At 37.1% G+C, this 22103-nt stretch overlaps 1 protein-coding gene across 1 annotated transcript in view; it reads left to right on the top strand.

Annotated features, from left to right (window-relative positions):
* The window catches only part of GPC6 (glypican 6), a 1245595-nt gene extending 1226591 nt beyond the window's left edge, over nt 1–19004 (top strand). Inside the window, exons 8-9 of the mRNA XM_027855687.1 lie at nt 11680–11855; nt 16955–19004. Of these exons, the coding sequence (XP_027711488.1) occupies nt 11680–11855; nt 16955–17157 (379 nt within the window). The 3' untranslated portion in view covers nt 17158–19004. The remainder of the gene's footprint in view (nt 1–11679; nt 11856–16954) is intronic.
* The last annotated feature ends 3099 nt before the right edge of the window (nt 19005–22103 follow it).

Genomic DNA, 22103 nt, shown 5'->3' with positions numbered 1-22103 from the left:
ATTATTATCAGTTATGCTTCTGCCAAACAAATCTTCCATACAGATCAAGTGATGTCATGCCTCTGCTCAAAAATTGCCATTGAGTCCCTGTGGCCTGCTGAGTAAAGTTTGAATTCATTTGCCAGGCTTTCAAGCCCTTCCCCCCCATAATCTAACATCACCTATATTTTGAAGAGAACTTTTAATATTTTATTTTTCCAATCACGTGTAAAAACATTTTTGACATTAATTTTTTAAATTTTGAGTTCCAAATTCTCTCCTTTCCTCCTTCCCTTCCCCCCTCATTGAGGAGGCAAGTAATTTTATATAGATTATGCATACACAATCACACAAAACATATTTCCATATTAGTCATATTGTAAAGGAAAACAGAGCAGGGGAAAAAAAAGTGAAAAAAAAAGAATGCTTCAATCTGCATTCAGACTCTATCAGTTCTTTCTCTGGAGGTGGGTAGCATTTTTCATCATAAGTCCTTCAGAATTGTCTTGGATCATTGTATTGCTAAGAATAGCTAAGTTATTAGCAGTTGATCATCATATAATATTGTTACTGTCTACACTGTTCTGTTCACTTCACTCTGCATCAGTTTGTGTAAGTCTTTTCAGGTTTTTCTGAAGCCATCCTACTCGTCATTTCTTATAACACAATAGTATTACAATCATATATCACAACTTGTTCAGACATTCTCCAATTGATGGGCATTCCCTCAATGTCCAATTCTTTGCCACCACAAAAAGAACTGCAATAAATATTTTGTCAATATAGGTCTATTTCCTTTTTTTAAAATATCTTTGGGATACAGACCTGGTATTAGTATTGCTAGATCAAAGGGTGTGTATAGTTTTGCAGCCCTTTGGGCATAGTTCCAAATTGCTCTCCAGAATGGTTGGATTAGTTTACAACTCAACCAACAAGGCTTTAGTGTCCCAATTTTCCCATATGCCCTCTAACATTTGTCATTTTCCTTTTCTGTCATATTGCCACTCTGATAGGTGTGAGGTGCTACCTCAGAGTTGTTTTCATTTACGTGTCTTTAAACAATAGTGATTTAGATCATTTTTTATGTGACTTATTCAATTTCTGAAAACTGCCTGTTCATCTCCTATGACCATTTATCAGATAGGGAATGACTTGTATTCTTATAAATTTGACTCAGTTCTCTATGTATTTGAGAAATGAGGCCTTTATCAGAGAAATTTACTGTAAAAATTTGTTCACAGTTATGATTACTATGTATTCCCCTCCATCCTGTTTTCCCCTGTTTATCCTTCTCCCTCTCTCTCTCTGTCTCTCTCTTTCCTTTCATCCTGTCTCTCCTTAAAAGTATCTTGCATTGGGGCAGCTAGGGGGTACAGTAGATAGAGCACCGGCCCTGGAGTCAGGAGGACCTGACTTCAAATCTGGCCTCAGACACATAACACTCACTAGCTGTGTGACCCTGGGCAAATCACTTGACCCCATTGCCTAGCCAAAAAAAAAAAATAGATAGATAGATAAATAGATAGATAGATAGATTGATTGATTGATTGCTATAGATATAGATATAGATATATATAGATGTATGTATCTATATATAGATATATAGATATATAGATATCTTGCATCCCCCAATCCTCCCTCCCTTGTATCAGCCCCACCCCTCTTCTCTTTTCTCCTTTCCTTTCTGCTTCCTTGTAGGATAAGATAGATTTTTATACTCAACTGAGTATGTTATTCCCTCTTTGAGGCAATTCCAATTAGAGTAAGGTTCAAGCACTGTCTGCCAACTGCCATCTTCCCTTCTATTGTAAAAACTCTTTTGCACTTTTTTTATCTGAGATAATTTACCCCCATTCTACCTCTCCTTTCCCCATTATCCCAGTACATCCCTCTTTCTCACACCTTCATTTTTTTTAGGTACCATCCCATCATAGTCAACTCACACCCATACCCTCTGTCTATGCATATTATTTGTAACTACCCTAATAATGATAAAATTCTTAGGAGTTATAAGTATTATCTTCCCATGTAGAAATATAAACAGTTTAACCTTGTTGAATCCTTTATGATTTCTCTTTCCTGTTTACGTTTTCATGCTTGTCTTGAATCTTGTATTTGAAATTCAGATTTTCTTTTCAGCTCTGATCTTTTCATCGGGAATGTATGAAAGTCCTTTATTTCATTAAATATCCATTTTTTTCCCCTGAAGGATATACTCTGATGATTCTTGGTTGTAATCCTAACTCCTTTGCCCTTTGGAATATCATGTTCCAAGCCCTCTGTTCTTTTAAAGTGGAGGCTACTAAATTTTATGCTATCCTGACTATGGCTTCATAATATTTGAATTATTTCTTTCTGGCTGAAGTATTTTCTCCTGAATCTGGAAGCTCTGGAATTTGGCTTCCATGGGAGTTTTTTATTTTGGGATCTCTTTTAAGAGTTGATCAGTGGATTCTTTCAATTTCTGGTTTACCCTCTGGTTCTAGGATGTCAGGGAAGTTTTCCTTAATAATTTTTTAAAAGATCATGTTTAGGCTGTTTTTTCATCATGACTTTCAGATAAGTCCAATAATTCTTACATTCTGTCTCCTTGATCTCCTTGATCTATTTTCCAGGTGATTTTTTTTCAATGAGATATTTCATATTTTCTTCCATTTTTTCATTCTTTTGATTTAGTTTTAGTGTTTCTTGATGTCCATGGAGTCATTAGTTTTCACTTGCCCAATTCTAACTTTGAAGTAATTATTTTCTTCAGTGATCTTTTGTGCCTTTTTTTTTCTTTTGGTCAAATCTGCTTTTTAAGGAGTTCTCTTCAGTGGATTTTTGTGCCTCTTTAACCATTTGGCCTATTCTGCTTTTTAAAGTGATGCTTTCTTCAGTATTTTTTGTGTCTCCTTTACCAAGCTGTTGGTTCTTTTTTTATGATTTTCTTGTATCATTCTCATTTTTTTTCCCAATTTTTCCTCTACTTCTCTTATTTGATTTGAAAAATCCTTTCTTGAGCTCTTCCAAGATTTTTCTTTTGTCCTGAGAGCAGTTCACATTTTTCTTTGAGACTTTGGATGTCTCTGTTTTGACTTAGTTATCTTCTTCTGAATTCTCTGTCACCATAGCAACTTTCTGTGGTCAGATTCTTTTATTGTTGTTTGCTCATTTTTTCCCAGCCTATTCCTTGACTTTTATCTTTATATTAAAGTTGGGCTCTGCTCCCAAAGTGTATTGTCCCAAGCTTTAGGTTTTTTGTGCTACTGTTTTCAGAACTAGTTCTGGAGGTCTGTAAGTTTTCAGTTCTTCCAGGGTGGTATGATCTAAGGAGAGATGTGGTCACTGTTCTCCTGGCCTGTCCTCTGGTTGTTGAGCAGTTACTGCAAGCATTTTTTTGCATGCTGAAACTGTGTCCAGGGTCCGTGCTTCTGCCAGTGTTCCCCTCACCCTGGGACTGTGACCCAGAACAATCTATGGACAATACAATAGAGTCTTGCTACCAGTGCCATCAAAAAATCCCCTGTAATCTCCTTCTGACCAGTTGTTTGATCCCCTTACTATCTATGGGCTGAGAACTCCAGAAGCCACTACTGCTGCAGAATCAGCTGCCCCCAAGGCCTGTGTGGGACTGGACTCCGTTTTCGCCCCGGCAGGACAGATCTTTCATGCCAACTTTCTAAGTTGTCTTGGGCTGGAAAATTATTTGATCCCATCCTTTTGTTGGTTCTGCCACTTTAGAATTCACTTTGAGTCATTATTATAATGTTGTTTGGGGAGAATTTGGGAGAGCTCAGGAAAGTCCCTGCCTTTACTCCAGCATCTTGGCTCTACCCTCCCATCACCTATATTTATTCTATCCCCCTCCAAACTGTGCTTCAGCCAAACTGAACCACTTGCTATCCCCCAAACATATCCTGTCTTTTCCTACCTCTCTGTCTTCTATCATGCTGATTCAGGTGTTGAAATGCCCTCCTCCCATGGGGCAAATGCCACTTCTACCAAGAAGTTTTCCTGGATGCCTTATTTGTAACTCCTTTTGTGCACTTACTATGTATGACTTTTTATTATAGTTTTTCCTGTTCTATAAAATTCCCACTAGACTGTGAGCTAACTCCCAAAAAGCCAGTAATATTCCCTAATCACCCAGTCCAGTGATAGCTACATACATACATACATACTTGAATTCATTCATTTTAAAATATTTAGAGTATTCACTCAATAGTAATAGGAAAGTTTGGAAGTAGGAAGGGTTTAGGGAAAAGATAATGAGTTCAGTTTTGGACATGTTGAGGTTAAGATGTCTACTGGACATCAATTTCAAGATGATGGAAAGATCATTGGAGATAGATCTGCTTCCCTTTTTTGGGTAGTATTTTATGTTATAGGGTAGTATTTTATGTTATAGGAAGAAAAGCTGTGGAAACAAAATTTTGGTTATCTAACAATAAAAGAAAACAATGTCTATTTCAAGTATATAAAATATAAAGAGAGATTTAGATTCAATTTTAAGCCCTGTTCCAGTATTAGTTGGAGAACTTCTGAAAGAGTGACAATTTGGATAAACATTATTTCTGCTTGTCTAGGCAAGATTTTTCTTTTTAACTGCTGAAGGACTGTGAAAGCATAACTTGCCATTTAGACAAGCCACGTCAAGTGCATTAGGCAGGTACAATGGAATGAAGCTATGCAATAAATAGGATGGAAATAGTTTTCAGACCATACTCCACAATCTACAAGGAGACTGAGAATGCATTTAGCATCTGTGAAACAGTTAGTTTAGGGCCAGTATAACTCCATCTTGCACTACTCAATGCAGTCTGTGTTTTACTTTGGACTCATGCTTGTCTCATCCAGTCAGTCAATAAGCATTTACTAAGCATCTGCTATGTGCCAAACACTGTGCTAAGTGCTGGGATACAAAAAAAGGCAAAAAAATAGCCCTTGCCTTCAAAGAACTTACAATCTGAAGGGAAGACAACATGCAAATAAAAATATGCAAACTATATAAGGGATAAGTAGGAAATAATTAAGGGAGGGAAAGCACTAGAATTAAGAGGGTTAGGGAAAGGTTTCCTGTAAAAGATGGAATTTTAGTTGGGACTTAAAGGAAGCTAGGGAAGTCTTGAGACAGAGATGAGGAAGAAGAACATTCCAGGTATGGGGAACAACCAGAGAAAATGCCTAGAGCCCAGAGATGGAGAGTCTTATTTGTGGGATAGCCAGGAGGCAAGTGCTTCTGGATTGAAAAGTACATGGTGAGGAGTAAGGTATAAGAAGACTAGAAAAGTGGGAAGTGCTAGGTTTTGAGAGACTTTGAATGACAAATAGATGGTTTAATAGTTGATCCTAGAAGTGATAGGGAGCCCCTGGAGTTTATTGAGTAAGGGAGTGACATAATCAAACCTGTGCTTTAGGAAAATCACTTTGGTGGCTAAATGGAGAATGGATTGGAGTGGAGAGTCTTGAGGCAGAAAGACCCACTCGCAGGTTATTGAAATAGTTCAGGCAGGAGGTAATGAGGGCATGTACCAGAGTGTCAGGGGAGAAAAAGGAACATATTTGAGACATGTTACAAAGCTGAACTGTCAGGCCTTTGATTGAATGGGTGTGATTAAATTGAGATAAGATAAGGAGTGAAAGATAGTAAGGAGTTGAGGATGATACCTAGATTGTGAGTTTAGGGGATTGAGTGGATGGTGGTCCCCTCAATAGTGAAAAAAAAAGTTTGGAGAGTTTAAGGGGATAGGTAACGAATTCCATTTGGGACATGTTGAGTTTAAGGTATGTATTAAATATCTAGTTCAAGATGTGCAACTGGAGATAAGCAGAGAGGTTAGGGCAGGATAAGTAGATTTGAGAATTATCAGCAGATATGATCATTAAATCTATGAGAGCAGATGAGGTCTCCAAGTGAACAAGTATGTAGAGAAAAGGACCCAGTGGGGGTACCTACAGTTAAAGTGTGTTCTGGAAGAGGACCAGAGAAGGAGACTGAAGGAGCAGTCTGTTAGGAGGAGAACTGGGAGAAAGTGATGTCCTGAAAAACCTACAGAGAAGAAAATATCAAGGAAAAGAGGGCAGTCAATCCTGTCAAAGGTTACAGAGAACAAGAACAATGATGATTGAGAAAAGGCCATTGGATTTGACAGGTAAGATCACTGGTAACTTTGGAGAGAATAGTTTCAATGGAATAATTAGGTCAGAAGCCGGGCTGTAAGGAGATAGGAAGTGAGAGGAGAGAAGGTAGAGGCACCTATGATATAGATGGCCTTCTAGGGACTTTAGCCACAAAGGGCAGAGGAGATATATTAGGATAGTGGAGTGTTTTTGAGAATGACGGGAGACCTGGACATATTTGTAGGCAGTAGGGAAGGAGATAGGAAGAATCAGTGAATTTCAGTTAAATGGTACCTTAGCAGTCATGTAGTCCAACACACAACCTGAAAAATTCCAGACTAAAGCATACCCTGCAAGTGACCAGCAGGTCTTTGCTTGACCACCCACCCTTGGTGAGGACCCATTCCCTCCTCAGGGCAGCCCATTCTCCTTTCGCATAACTCTAATTGTCAGGATTTTCCTGACATCAAGCATCAGTTTTCCTCTAGACGATTTTTACCTGTTCCTCCTATTTCTGATCTCTGAGGGCAAGCAGAACAAGTGTAATTCTTCTTCCCCATGACTCATTTTAATACCAAAAGACACGTCTCAGGTGTCTCCACTCCTCACCCCCACCCCCAGGGCTTCTGCAGCCCAATCATCTTTAGCTTCTTTAACCAATTCTCATATAACACAATCACACACCACCTAGCTTGGCCTGGCCTGGTACCAAACCTTGATCAGTTTCCAATAGCCATTAAAATGTGTGGGTCTCACAGCTTATTCCCTCAGGATTTGCTTCTTTAAGTTTTAATGATTAATTGGTACTAATACACTCATAAGAGATCAGTGCTCACTTAGCATGCTAGCACTCCCAGGTATCATAGTTGCATTTCATTAGGGGCTTTCTGGAAATAGAACCTTAAATGAAAGGATAGATTCTGATGGTAGGAATTTTAAGTATTATATTAGGTTAGTGGACAGAGCTATAGCTAGGATGGATAAATTAAGGCCTTGTCCCCCGATCCTAAATTTAGACATGGCTAGCAACAATTATAGTCCTTTGGTGGCATGGGAGAAGGCAGAGCTTAGCATATATTTAAGGGCAGCTAGGTGGATCAGTGGATAGAGCACCCAGGACTGGAATCAGGAAGACTCATCTGGCCTCAGACGCTTACTAGCTATGTCACCCTGGGTAACTCACTTAACCCTGTTTGCCTTAGTTTCCTCATTTGTAAAAGGAGCTAGAGAAGGAAATGGCATACCATTATCTTTGCCAAGAAAACTCCAGATGAGGTCACAAAGAGTCAAACACAACTGAAATAACTAAATAACAATAATAACATGGCATCTAGTTAGCATAAATAGTTAATATGGGGAATTAATAGATGTCAAATTGGAGTACCTTCTCTCCCTTCCCCTCACCTCCATGGAAACCTCACCTACATCAGTTTTGTGTCATTCTTTGTCTTTCCTTCACAGTGGGCTGACCGCCTCAGCTGGATGTTTGCTATGTGCTACTTGCTTCAGGTCCAGTATACACTTGGTGCAAAAATTCCTAGTTAGAAAGATGCCAATGAAGTAAATGGTTGGAGCCCAGGCATGCTTTTTTATGCCCCTGGGGCTGACCTTGACAATCAGTGTTGTTCCATAAAGATTCAGATATTAGCTCTTCCTACACTCCCACCCACCCCCTCTACCTTAGTATTCAGCAGCAATGTTTCTACATGATCAAGGAAAGGGGAAAGACTATAATTAAAACTGGATAAGAAAAAGCAAAAGGTATGCAAGGCATGGATCAAGATATAACCCACTCCCACCTCCAACAAGCTCTTTACAAAGCAGAAGGCCCTTTATCAAAAACGTCAGCCATGTTTCCAAATCTTTGGTATTTCCCCTTCACAAATCATATATAGTGAAAGCTCATTAAGAAGTAGGAATCCCAAGAGGAAAGTGAGACAGAGACTTTTCTCAGTTTTTGCGTTTCAGTTTGTCATTTCTTTTGAGTGTCTCCCTTCTCTAGGCAGATATGGCTTCAAAAGTGACCCCCTAAGTATCAAAACCAAGCCAATCCTCTCTCCCTTGCCACCTGTGGACAATGTCCTCTCAAGGTCAGATGATGCTGCACAGATGGGATAAAGTCCCTATTGGTGACTTGCAACTGAAAGGTATCAAAGTTGCAAGTTCAGAAATGACTTTCTCCTTGTGGGTGAGTAGTAGAGATGTGAGGGGCCTCCTGAGCCTCGCAGATCATAAAAAGAGTTCGTTTGTGAAATCCAAGTTCTGTCAAGGGCTTTCACAGACCCTACGGGCTCCATCTCCCACTTTTAGACAGCTCTGTGGATTTATTCTCAGTTCTTACCTCTGGTAATTGACAAAGTGGTAATTTCCCTTCTTTTTCAGATTTAAAGTTCTATATTGTCTTCAAAGTTACCCTTTAAATACACAGGGAGGAGGAAAGGTTTTTAAGGACACTGATGCATTGTTCCTTGTTTTCATTGTAACCAGGGAAGCTTCAGCAGGCACAGTTAGAGGCCAGGCATTCTTGGCAGTCTCTTATTGCTCCTGGATGTTTAGGCTCCCAGGGGAAGAATTCCCATGTAAGCTATTGTAGCCAGCTTCTGATAAACGAGTCTTAGCTGGCAGGGCAGTGAGTGCTGGGTACAAAAAGAAAACAAAAAACGAAGTCCTCATCTGACTCAAACAGGTACATCTGCAGTAATCCTTTGCTAAAACATCAGGCAGTAACACCAGAACCAACTGTCACCTTCCGTCCTTTGAAGAACTGTTGTTTCAGCAAAGGGTGAAGCTTCATGTCCTTGACTGATTTTTGTTCCTTTTGGAATCCTTGCCTTTGTTCCACTAGGTTCTGATACTCACTATTGTGTGAAGGCAGATTGCAGGAAGTCTGACACATTATATTAGTTCAACCAACAGATAATCGGATGCCATCTTCTTCATATTATATAAAAGGAGTTCAGATTCTAACGAAAGCCTATTTCTGTAGTGTTCATTGATTCCTTCAGAGTTGTTATCCTTGAACCCAAAGTGGGGGCAGATCCTTAAGTCCTTAGAATTGGGGATCTCATGAACACCATTTCCGTCCTTTTCCTAGACATCTGAATCACTGATGCATCCCAACAAGGTTTTGCCTTCAAATCAGCTATTTGAGGTTCCGTGAGATCTAATCTGCAGATTAGATTACGAGCTGAGTTTACATACCAAGAGAGCTGAAACAGAACAGAAGTTAGTGCCCTATTGCAAAAACAGAGAGATGTGCTTCTGTGACTTTTTTATGGGGATATTTTTGAAAGGCAAACTTCTTGGGGGAAAAATTTACATTGTGCTCTGTGTGTTTCTTGATTGATTATTTGGTGAATGCTGATTGTGGTTGGGATTTTTCAGGATATAAATGGATACATGGGGCCTGCTCAGAGGACCTTTGATTTAAGTCAGATGAAACAATTCAGACACAAACATTTCATTCACATAATCCAACACCCTGACTTAAAAATAAACTGCAAGATTCCTTGTGTGTTTTTTCCATCTCCTAGTTTGGAAGTTGATGCCTAGGATCTATTACCATCACTGAAAGACTTGAAAAAAGGAGGTTTCCTGGAGGAATCAGGAAGATGACAATGGGTAGCCTATGCTAAGAAGAATAATTTCCAACATAATTATACTGTAGGAAAAATCTTATGGATCAGAGTGAGAAATAAGGGGAAAAGGTATTAAAAAAAAAACCACAATGAAAGTAACTCCAGAAATATATGAAAGACTTGAAGACCTGAAGATGATACCTGAAGAGGAGAGAACTAGCATCATTGTCAGAGAACAAGGTAGTAAGGTGGCAAGAAGGGCCACAAATGGAGTACACTGGAATAGAAAGTTATGAGAAACAAAAAGACCTGAGGATTGGAGGGATCTTAAAATGAGAAGACCTGGGACAATCAAAGTCATTAGCTTAAAGGGATGTAAAGAAGCCACTTAGGCTCAAATTCTGCCTCAACTTAGCTATATGACCCTAGGCAAGTCACTTAGCCTCCCTTAGTCTCAGGTTTCTCATCTGTAAAATGGGGATAATAATAATAGCTCCTACCTCCCAGGGTTGTTATGAGGCTCAAATGAGATAGTATGTAAAGCACTTTGCAAGCTATAAAGTATTGTGTAAATACTAATTTGTATTATCATTAAATCTTTTCTACAAGATATTTTGAAAGATACATTTAAAAGATCATATTAGAGGAAGGAGAGGTCAGAGAGAAAAAGAGGAAACAGAAGCTTCACAAATCAGTTATGTTTTAATAGATTAATTATTAGTTTTGATCAAGAAGGTATATGCAGGCAACCTAGAAAAAGACTGAAAAGGTAGATGACTAAATTTCATCTACTAATGGCACATTGAAGAGTTTGTAGAGAGATTGGATTAGACTCTGAAAATTGATTGAACCTCCTAAAACTAATTAGCTAAATATTCCTTTAGAGAACTTTCTTGAAGTGCCATATATTATATGTATACCAATTCTAAAAATTATCAGTCCTGTATCGAATGACGTGATTATATATAACTAGAAAAATAAAAATCATTAATTAATGTATGTATGTACGTGTGTGTGTATATGTATGTATTTACATTACTTAGATTTCCCCCTGTAGTCTTCCCCTTTGCCTTCCCAGAGAGCCATCACTTATAACAAAGATTGTTCTTAAGGAAAGAAAAAGAAGACAGGCACTATTTTTCATTGTCTTTGTATCCTGAGTACTTTTAGTAGTTGCTTAACAAATGCTTTTTGAATTTCACTGAATTGAAAGTAATACAATTTTATTCCACTGATCTCACTTGTGTTAGTTTTTTTCTCAAGTTTTTGTCAAAACCCTAAGTAATATCAACTTCAATCTTTTAAAGATTAAAACTCCTTCTGGGTCAGAGATTCTTAGCCTGGGATCTGTGAACTTCTTGGGGTTTTTTTATTTTAATAACTATATTTCAATATAATTGGTTTCCTTTGTGTTTTATTTTTATCTTTCATGCATTTAAAAACATTATTCTGAAAAGGGGTTCATAAACTTCAATAGACTGTCAAAGAGACCCATGACACAAAAAAGGTTAAGAACCCCAGTTCTAGGACTTCCTAAAACAGTCTTTCGCTCCTAAAATTGGTTCTGATTCAAGGAGGACCTCAAGGTTATACCATTACTGTTTTGTAGGCCCAATCTACACATTCAAAAGTAAGAAGAGAATTCAAGCTGTTATCCAAACTAGATTATTTAATCCAGGCAACTAAAATCCATTCACTAGAACTATCTAATCAATGAGTAAAATGTTTACAGGCTATTTAATTTCCATAATTCTCCATTTCATCCTTCATTCATAGATATTAATGACATAATAATGAAGTGTAAGTACTTGTATGATAGAGTCATTATTTTAGCCACAATTTCCTCTTTTAAAAATTTTATTTACCTAATAGAATAAGCATGTTTGTTGCTGGATAGTTTTCCTGGAACCTGTGCCTAATGAGCTCATTTGCTTTGTTTTGGGTTATTATTATATATGAAAGCAATCCTGTTTTGAAGCGAATCTTTTCTAATAATTTTTATCTCCTTTCAACCTTATAGATACTTGCCTGAGATCATGAATGATGGGCTGACCAATCAGATCAATAATCCAGAAGTCGATGTAGACATCACTAGACCAGACACTTTCATAAGACAACAGATCATGGCCCTGCGAGTAATGACCAACAAGTTGAAAAATGCGTACAATGGAAATGATGTGAATTTCCAAGACACAAGTAAGCAATCAGCTTAATTAAAAATCCAATTTGGTGACCCTCGTGGATACCTTATGATTAAAATGAGATCATATTTCAAAATCACTACATAATTTTTCTTGACTAGAAATATGTACCATTTATATATTTATGAAATATGTACCTTTATATATTCACTTCTGTGAACTGAGAAGTAGCCTTTGAGCTTTGGACAGAGTCACATATCAACTTTGTGGTTTAAGATTGAAAATTTTGCAAAAAAAAAAATGGTTTTTTGGTTGCTGTTTTGGGGAGGCAATTGGGGTTAAGTGATTTCCACAGGGTCACAAGCTAGTAAGTATCTGAAACCAGATTTGAACTCAGGTCCTCCTGACTCCAGGGCTGGTGCTCTATCCACTGTGCCATCTAGCTACCCCTGCATCAGAAATGTTCAAAATATTTGGACAGACACTTGCTAGAAAACACTTTCAGACTGAAACCAGTCTGAATTAGTTAATTAATTAATTAGTTCATTTATTTCTTTTTTAGTTTTCAACATTCACTTCCATAAGAGAAATCAGGAAGTTTCAAGATGTTATCAGATGTACAGAGAAAAGATCTTTTGGAAAGGTTTGGGCCACTAAAAAGAACAAGTAATCATATAACTATCTCTTGAACATTAGATGTACTCTTGTTAACGGTGACTCTGTAATTTGGTCACCGAAGCAAAAGATTATACTTGCATGTGAGAATTAATGAGATAGAAAGAAACAAATTACAGATGGAAGTTATTAAGTCATATCCCTCTTAGTTATCATCCTACAGAGTTGTCTCCTGCAATACATTTTTTCCAAATTTTAACATTTTTATTCAAAGTTTTGAGTTCCAAATTCTATCCCTCTTTCCTCTCTCCCCTGCCTGAAACAATAAGCATTAAGATATAGGTTATACGTGTACAATTATGTGAAACATTTCCATTGCAATATATATTTAGTGCTTTATTCAGTATAATTTTAAATAACTCCAACAATTACACTTTTATAGGCAGGATATTTTGCCATCTGAGAGAATTTGTAACTATGGTGGGGGGAGGAGGGGGACTCTGCTATAATAAACCTGAATTTCACTCTTCTCACGATCATCCTACTACTTCTAGGGAAAAAAAAATCTTTAAGGTCTGACTATGTGCCAGGCACTGCATTGAGTGCCAGGGATACAAAGAAAGGCAAAAACAATCTCTACCTTCAAGGAACTAATCTTTTAGTGGGAGAAACAACATGCAAATAGTTACATATATACAATAAAGGCACGTGGTGAATTGTAGTTAATTTCACAGTGAAAGCACTAGCAATCATGGTTAACTTAAGGTATTAAAAGTGAAATTAATTGATCACAAATACTCTCTGTCTCTACATCTGAGCAATGAAGTTTTGATTAATTACGTAGTTGAGTTAAACATTAATAAAGAAATTGAGGCTTAGAAAGGCTAAATGGCTTCCCAAATGCAGTCCCACAAGTGATTAACTTCCCCAAAATAGTAATTAGCAGAGTCACAATATGAACCCCAAAGTTACATTGTCTGGCATGTCAAGGAAATGGGAAATGTCATATAAAAATTCCAGTTAACTAAGATTTCATTCACGTTAGGAGCCATACCTCTAATCTTTCCCTTATTCTCCCACAAATCAAGGGGTAGAGATTTATACCTATAAATTGCCACTTTGGTAAAATCTTAAAAGGCAGAGCTCTAAACCTGTCTTCCCTGACCACCACCTAACAGGAATAGTAAATAACAGGTCTCAAGCAAATTCTACCCTATTAATCTAGTTTAGCTCCTACAGAGTGCCAGGTGCTAGTTGGGAGATTTGTAAAGACGTGTCAGAAATTCTGGTTTCTAGATCTTGGGCTTTCCTTCTCCCAATGGACAAAGTTCTAGATAAGAGCTTTCACTGAACATCAGTAACTTAAGGACTGTTGCATTTATATGACTTTTATCTCAACTCATTGCAAGTGTGCTTGCTATTTCTTTCTGGTATTTACGAGCTGAGACAAGATTGCCATGTTCTTGGTTTTATCTCTCGAGACCTGTTTGCAAAAAGGATATGACCTGATGCACTTAGATGCACAGCTCTAAATAGCATTGCCTGTTTTGGCTTCTATCTCAAGCTCAAAACCATTATCACGTTTTATAGCTATTATAACCCTTGTTGCTTTTGACATTTCTGTTTTATCACTTATTCTTGCCCCCTTGAATACCTGTATCCATGATTAGTTTTCTCAAAGAAATGTGGCTATTTTTTTTTCTAACTGGAATCTCCTTTCATTATTTGCTGCTAAATTTTTTTAATATTCTGAATCTCTTTTAATAATAGCTCTGTAAAGGTTATAATACTTCATGCCCATACTAGTCTTCAAAACAATTCCCCTATCAATTTAGCATCTCCAAATTTAATTAATGTGCTCTTTTAACCATCACATGGATCAGTAATGATAAACCAGAATAAATGTTAAGGACGCAGGACAGTGTTTTCAAATGATCTGATCTAATATTTAAACGTTCAGTTCAAAGAAACGTGATTTTCTCCCAATAGACCATTTGAAACATATTAGGGGCAGGAAAGGAAAGTTCAATTTCCTCAGCCGTAAAGTGAAGAGGTTGAAGTACATTACCTGGGAGGCCCAAAAATTATGACCCTCTGAGCCTAACCAATATTCCATACTTGAGTGTAGCTATTAGCAGCTGCTAGCTAAGGAGATTGTGACATTACCTCAGAAACAGCCCAGAGAGTTAACCTCATCAGATCAGGCAGAGGACAGCAGTTCATTCTGTCCATTGGGCATGCAATCAAAGAGAGAAGGCAGGGTCTATCAGGGAAGTGGAAAATGAGAAACTGGAAGAAGGTTAATGTAGAACTGAGGAAGTAGAGATGTTGGGTGAAGGAGTTGCTGACTGGGGGTATGGAATTGAAAAGGGTGGGTTGTGAAAGACAAAGCCAACGGGCACACAATAGGAAGCTGGTAAAGAGATCATCCAAGACAAAGGATGAGGCTAGTGCTCCAAAGACAGAAACAGATGGGGCTTACCGAACAATTTTGTTCATTGAAAGAAAAGTTATTCCCTCGTCTGGGAAGTATTTGCTTCTTCACCCGACTGTTTCTTTCCCATCAAAGATATGATGGGTTCGTATAATGTCTGTTTTTCCTTCCCATGTTTCCTTTAAATACCTTCTCACACCATTCCTTTGTGACAAGATGATGTCTGTTAAGAAGAAGAGGGGTGTGTGTGTGTGTGTGTGTGTATGTGCGTGTGTGTTTTGTGTACGTGTTAATGTAACAGGTATGCTATACAGTCATTCTACAGGGACCAGCTTTGCCTCTGCCTATAAGAGGACTTGGAACAGATGACTGTCAATCACCAGCACTTTGTCCCTAACAGCTATATTCCTGGCCTTTTATCTAATTGTAACTGTCAATCATAACTTGTCACTCATTGGCTCAGCTCCCACCCACTGACAACTCTTGTGCCTTCAAAATCCTACCTATTCTTTCCAGCACTCAAAATTTAAAGTCATGGCTTAAAAAAAACAACTCAACTAAATTAGTAAAAAGAGAGTAAAATCAAGAAGCTGATTGTATCATAAAATTTAAAAAATGTCATTCTAGACATTCCCCAGCTCCCACTCCCAAAACAAACTCCCAGCTCTATTTGTAGTCCTTTAAAAAAAATTCTCTTCAGTCTCCTGAGCTCCAAGAAAAAGACTGTAGAAAATTAATTTGCGAAAGGAAGGAAGGAAGGAAGGAAGGAAGACAGAGACAGAGACAAAGAGAAAAAGAATGAAAGAAACAAAGAAAGATTCCCACTACTACCCAGGACAAAAGTAGGAGTTATAAGTCATTTACTTAAAACTCACACAGGTGCTGCAATGCCTCTTTTCTCTCTTATTGATCAAGGTAACATGTTCTGGTCACCACAACTCAGATGATTTAAGCTTCTTTCTTTTCCGATGGTCCACCTCTCCTCGTGTGACCAACTCAGCTACCTCCTCTGTCTGTACAAAGGTCTAGTGCATGCCACGACAGGCTAGGGGAGCAAAGAATACTCTTCAGCTTGGTGCCATGGACTAAAAGAATGGAGAGAGATGTTCACCATTGCCACTGTCTTCTAGAGAAAGGACACTTTCCTGCCTAGACTTCTAGACAATGCTAATCACTTACTAACCATTCAGCATTAGGTGACCTTAAAAAAAAAGGTCAATGCCAGCTTGGTAGCTTACCCAGAGTCTATGATTCAGGGACAGAGATTTGAACAGAAATCAGCAACCTTTTCAATACCAAGGGCTTTGTGCCAAAAAGTAAATATATGCCAGGGAAAAGGGCAAAGGGGAAAGAAAAAAAAAGAGAGTGAGAAGAGAACAGGGAGGAAATAGGAAAAAAGAGGAAGAAAGATATAGTTTCATTTTTTTTATCTCACCACTGAGCATAGTGCCTGACACATAATAATACACATAATAATAATATTAATAATAACTCACATTTATAACATTATAACTATGCTAAGCATTTTACAGTTTTTATATCCTTTGGTCCTCACAATACCCTGCGAGGTTGGTGCTATTATTATCCCCATTTTACAGATAAGGAAGCTGAAACAAACAGGTTAAGTGACTTGTCCAGGATCACACAGCTAAGAAGTAGCCAAGGCCACATTTGAATTCAGGTCTTCTTGACTCCAGGCCAGGCCCAGAGCTCATGCCATCTAGCTGCTTCATAGTCAGCACTTAATAAATATTTGTTAAATAGAAATTAGTTTGTGGGGTTTGGAGTAGAAACACCACACACACACACACACACACACACACACACACACACACACACACACATACACATTCACAAACGGTAAGCAATTATAATGTACAATAGTGTTATGACACTCACCACACCTGGGATAGAAGTTAATACTACATCTCAGCAGTCTCAGAATGCACAAATAGTCGAGCTAAGTAAAACATTTGTTAATAGCACACAAATTTGAGGAAAGGACTCAAAGAATTCATTTTGGTTTTGTTTTGGTTTTTTAATGTTCTGTTTTGTTTCATCCTTTGTTTTTTCAGCATGACATTTTCTCCTTCTCTCTGCAATAGGTGATGAAACCAGTGGCTCGGGCAGTGGCAGTGGCTGTATGGATGACATCTGCCCAACTGAGTTTGATTTCGTCACCACTGAAGCACCCCCTGTCGATTCAGATAGGAGAGAAGTGAACTCTTCTGCCGACAAGCTCAGCTCCTCACTCCTCACGTGGTCTATCCTCTTCATTGTCCTCTTACTGCAGAGACAGTGGAGATAATCCTGGATTTTGGTCAGATAAACTGAATTTTAGCTATATGAACAGCCAACTTCTTCTTTTTCTTACATTATTGGACAATGGACCATGACACAATACTTACAGTTTTCTATGAGAAGAGAGCAGTACTACAATCTGCTTCCCTTTTTGTTTTCCCAAAGAGTACCGGGTGCCAGACTGAACCGCTTCCTATTTCCTTCAGCTGTCTGTGGAGACCATGTCTATTCTTGAGTGAATTCTTACTCAAATCTTTCTTACCAAGGGACTTTCTTACCTTCATTTGCTTCTATGCTGCAGAAGTAAAGGGATCTCACATTGTGGGGTTTTTATTTCCTTTCAAAAAAAGGGGGGGCAAGGAGGGAGTGGTAAGGGAGAGCAAGATAAAAAGAAAATAGCCTTTCTTCAAAAATCAGGCAAAATCCCAAGGCTGTTGCATTTTTAACAAACAGGCAAAGGAAGATAGAAAAAAAAAAGAACCTAAATGATATCATTTCTTTATTGACAGCCAAGCCCTCTAACATGGGCTTCTTTATGGCAATTCAGGTCTATAAAATGGTAATTGGAAGAAAGTTTGGAATTTTTTCTAAGAAAAAAAACGTAGTGAAAATACATTATGTCTCAGTGGTGAATGTCTTACACTCTTGGCCACCAACACTATCTAATTGGTTGGAATGCATTGAAACTGACAATTAGAAAATAATCTTTAGTAGTATACCAACACCACAAAGAGTTCAGTATTTCCTATTACTTGCCATTTAGGATTCACATCAACCTGCCCAATATACATTTCAATAGCAGCACCATTTTTCTAAGCTATTTAGTCTTTCTCTTTGTTATCCACTTGGCACAGGAGTTCCCTCTCCTTTGCACTACCCTTGACAAATCGTCCCTCTAAGATTTGGACTGAAAAATAATCTCCAGTAGTAGAATCCAACATTTATTCAGTTTTTCTGCTCCTGTGCTTACTACCCTCCCAAAATGACAGTTCTTTCAATGGACTGATAAGCAATTGGATCCATATGCGAGTTTTCATATATAAAGACTTCCTTTGTGTTGGTTGGTTTCTGTATCCCAAGGGCATTCGATTACAAAACAAACAGATAAGATAAAAAAAAAAAGTAATAGTATTGACATGGAGATTTCTTTCACTTTTTTAGTCTTAGTATGATCATCTATTTTTATATATATTATATATATAAATCACAGATTTTAACTTCTTAACTACAAGCTCAGGGTTGACACACCTTTGTAACAAAAATGTTTTGTCAACCAGCTCTTCTTGTCTTGTGCTGCTCAGAGAAGTGATTTTTTTAAATGACCTATGAGCACTGAGAATCAAGAAAGAGAACTTTTTCTGTATCTAACTGTCATTTTATTAAAAGTTCACCAGAGGACACCCTCTTTCGCATGAATGTGATTTGGCTTGGGAGTGCTCCAGATCAGACAGGGCATATGGGGAGATCCAGGGCACTGTAAGACTTGACTGGTGATGGTAAATGTGTGCATAGAGAATGTCATTCATTGAAAGTTATTGCTTTTAGGAACAAGGTCTTTGGTCTAAAAATCCTGGTGTGGTGTGGACCCATTACCTTAATTGAGGATGAGGGAAAGGAGTCCAAAGCCCTGGCCTAATCTGCATCATGAAGGCCAAAATCAGATGCTACCAACCCCTCAAAGGAAAACATGACAAAACACACACACACACACACACACACACACAAATGAACAAAACCCCCAGGGGACAGTTGGAGGTGGGGTGGAGTTCCATAAAAATTAATTGGTTTTCCAAGTATTTCTTGGTTTATATGATGAATCTGGAGTTGGTAAAGTTAGTTTCAGATACTACAAAGTATTTCAGTCATATTAAAATTTACAATAATAATGACATGTAAATGGTATTTTCAATCTTCTCTCATCAAAATTATAATTAGTTATTGATTTAGTCACTGCATTTAAGTAGAATACACACAGCACAATAGTATTATGTACACTTAAGCACTTTTACAAAAACAAAATAAGGTATTTACAAGCTACTATTGATATATTATGCCTAATGAAATAGGAAATATAGGTTTATAAGAGACTATCTACCACCCTCCTAACTGAAATTTTTCTAAAACTCCAACACAAATTTCTTGTTGCATACTTTTGGAAAAATCATCAATCTGACTGACAAACTTTGGCTTTGAGAGCTGTCTGCAGTGACCAATACCTTAAATTACTGACTCCATTTTGTGTTTAAGAATCAGTATTTTGTTTCTCCAATAATGAAGGTACAAAGAAAATGACACCAACCTTATTTACCAGAAAATTTGAGTAAAAGCTGGCTTAGACAGCTTTGAACTCAAATTCTTTTCTTTTACAGTATTTCCTCCTTTTCCTTCTATGAAGTGTATTAAGGAGATGCCTTTTTCCTCATGTTTTCCCAATACAAAGGTTATATATGTATATGTATGTGTATATATATATATATACATATACATGTATATATATTTTTTTAAAAACCTGATCCATTCACATCTGGTAATGACATTGATTAGCTACAGCAAAACAACTGTGAAAAGAGTTGAAATAATCAGGTCACCATACCATAATACAAATCACCTTGGGTAGACATGGTCACAACATCAGTCAGGTTGTACTTCTTGGCTTCTCCCCTGCCATCCTCTTATGTCATGTGATTTTTTATGTTCATTTGAGCAGTAAGGCATTTATTCCACTGTTGGCATGACATCAGCTTAATCTAGATTATTACCCCTTTTTTAGGAAATCTTTGGAAAGTCTATAACTTGAGTTCTCTAGTTTCAGAAAGTAGTATAATATAGTGGAGTACAGGAAAAAACTCCATGATTTTCCATAATTTGTCAACCTGATGTTCCCCAAATGTTGTCCATTTGTCTTCACTTCATAACCTCTGTTCTAAATAGGGAAGAATCAGTTCCACTGGGCTCATTGAAATCTGGAACTAGGAAATAATGAGTGGTGCTCATAAATGCAAACATTTAGATTATTTAAAGTGCCTCTATTTTACATGTTCTTTAGTTATAATATGTATTTTTCTAACAGTAATACACATATATAATAGGTGTATATTAAACTATGTATATGTTATAGCTAAAGACTAAATGGAGTTTTGTCTTTAGCAGAGAAGAACAGTTAGCAAATTCATAAATTAGAGTTCTGTTTATGATTCTGTTTTGAAGGGTAATGATTTGCTCTTTTACTTAATATTCTATACTTTGAATACAGGGATCAGTAAAGCCTGCTTTGAAATATAAGGGATGTGAAATTCTAATGTATTTGTGAACATTCAGACACATTATCTATCATTCACTGACAAACTAACAATTGTAATGAAGACAAAAATCTTTTCATCTGAACAGAAATGTGATTTGTTTTGATGATGTCAATGTTAAAATAGCCCTAATTAATGATTTTAATTGACATTTCCTATTGTGAACACTGGCCCACATTTGATCTTTACCTGTTACAAGTAGCTATATCATGGCTACAGACTAAACATTAGCTAAGGTCCATAATGAGAAAGAACAATTAGCCAATTTTTGAATTGTAAATCTGTTTACATTTATATTTGCAAAGTTAATTGTTTGTTGCTTTTATTTTTAAAGTAAGGGAATAGCTTAGTTTGATTCCTTGTTGTAAAATAGAAAATTAGTAACAATTCATCCAAGTTTTCCTCTTACTTAAACAAATGCTTTTTCCTTTGGCAAGAAAAGCATAACTAATACTACACTGATTTGCTAATTGTTCTTCCCTGTTATAGATATTAGTCAGTGTTTAGCTTTAGACTGAGACATATTTATGTGATATAAAGTTGTATGTACACTGGAGCCTTGCTATAATATGGCATGCTATAGCACAAAACTCAGTCTAACAGTGTCATCTTTGGCCTTGTCCAAGGTGGGAAGAAGAGGGGCTGTTTCTTACTAAAAGTACTGAAAGGACCTTTTAACAATGCATTTTAATGGCATGGTCCCCACAAATGGCATTATAGTGAGGCTTCAGTGTGTGTATACATAAAATATATGCATTATGTATGTGTACACAGGTCCTCTCCTAACTTTTTGTGTGGCTGTCAATTACTATGCGGGTTAAGATTTTGCATTTCTAATTTGGATAGAAAGTTGCCATTAAGCTTGTATGAAAATAGTAAAAAAAAAAAAAAATCATCTGATAGTTGTTTCCAGTACCCTTTATGTATTTTCCTTAATTACCTTCATGGTTTAAGGTTGAGGGCCTTTAGAAGCTATAGTATAAACAAATTGAGCAATTGATTATCCCACCACTATGACAATTTGAATGCATTTAGTTTTGGAAACCATTGACTTTTATCTTTATGCCTAGAATCCTTATGCCTCTCCAAATGTGTGTAGTTTAAACAATGAAGTGGAAAATCCTGTCTCTCTCACTTATGAATTCTTTTTTCCTTCCAGATAAAACGTAGAACCCTGAGAAAGAATGTCATTATTATGTAAGTGAGGTCAGAAATGGAAAAATAATATGCAAGTGGAAGGAGCAGGGAGTGATGGGCAAAAATTTTCCAAAATAAGAAAATAGCATTGATTGTGATCTCTAAAATGATATGACCATGCTCATAGGCAGGTTTAAATGACCTGTTAAACAGATCACAAGCAATCAATTTCAAATAACTCTCTCTTTAACACAGTTAACAATGATTTCTTTACTGAAAATATAGTACCATTTCAAAAATGTTTTAGTAAAAAATTATAAAAGACCCCCAAAATATAGCATTTACCTGTAAGCAACACCATAATTTAAACTCACAACATTAATCTCTTTGGTTTATCCAGAAAGATAATCATTGAAAAACAAATTAAGGCAACTTTAAAATAACTCCAACTGAGAAATAAGGATACAAATTTCTTTCAGGGAAAGGAAGCTAATTGCCCAGGAAGGAAAAAGGATCC

This window comes from Vombatus ursinus, unplaced genomic scaffold, assembly GCF_900497805.2.
Source record: "Vombatus ursinus unplaced genomic scaffold, bare-nosed wombat genome assembly UNPS02011014.1, whole genome shotgun sequence".
Lineage (NCBI taxonomy): Eukaryota > Metazoa > Chordata > Mammalia > Diprotodontia > Vombatidae > Vombatus > Vombatus ursinus.
Note: the sequence above shows the minus strand (reverse complement) of the source record. Positions and strands in the feature narration are given on the sequence as shown.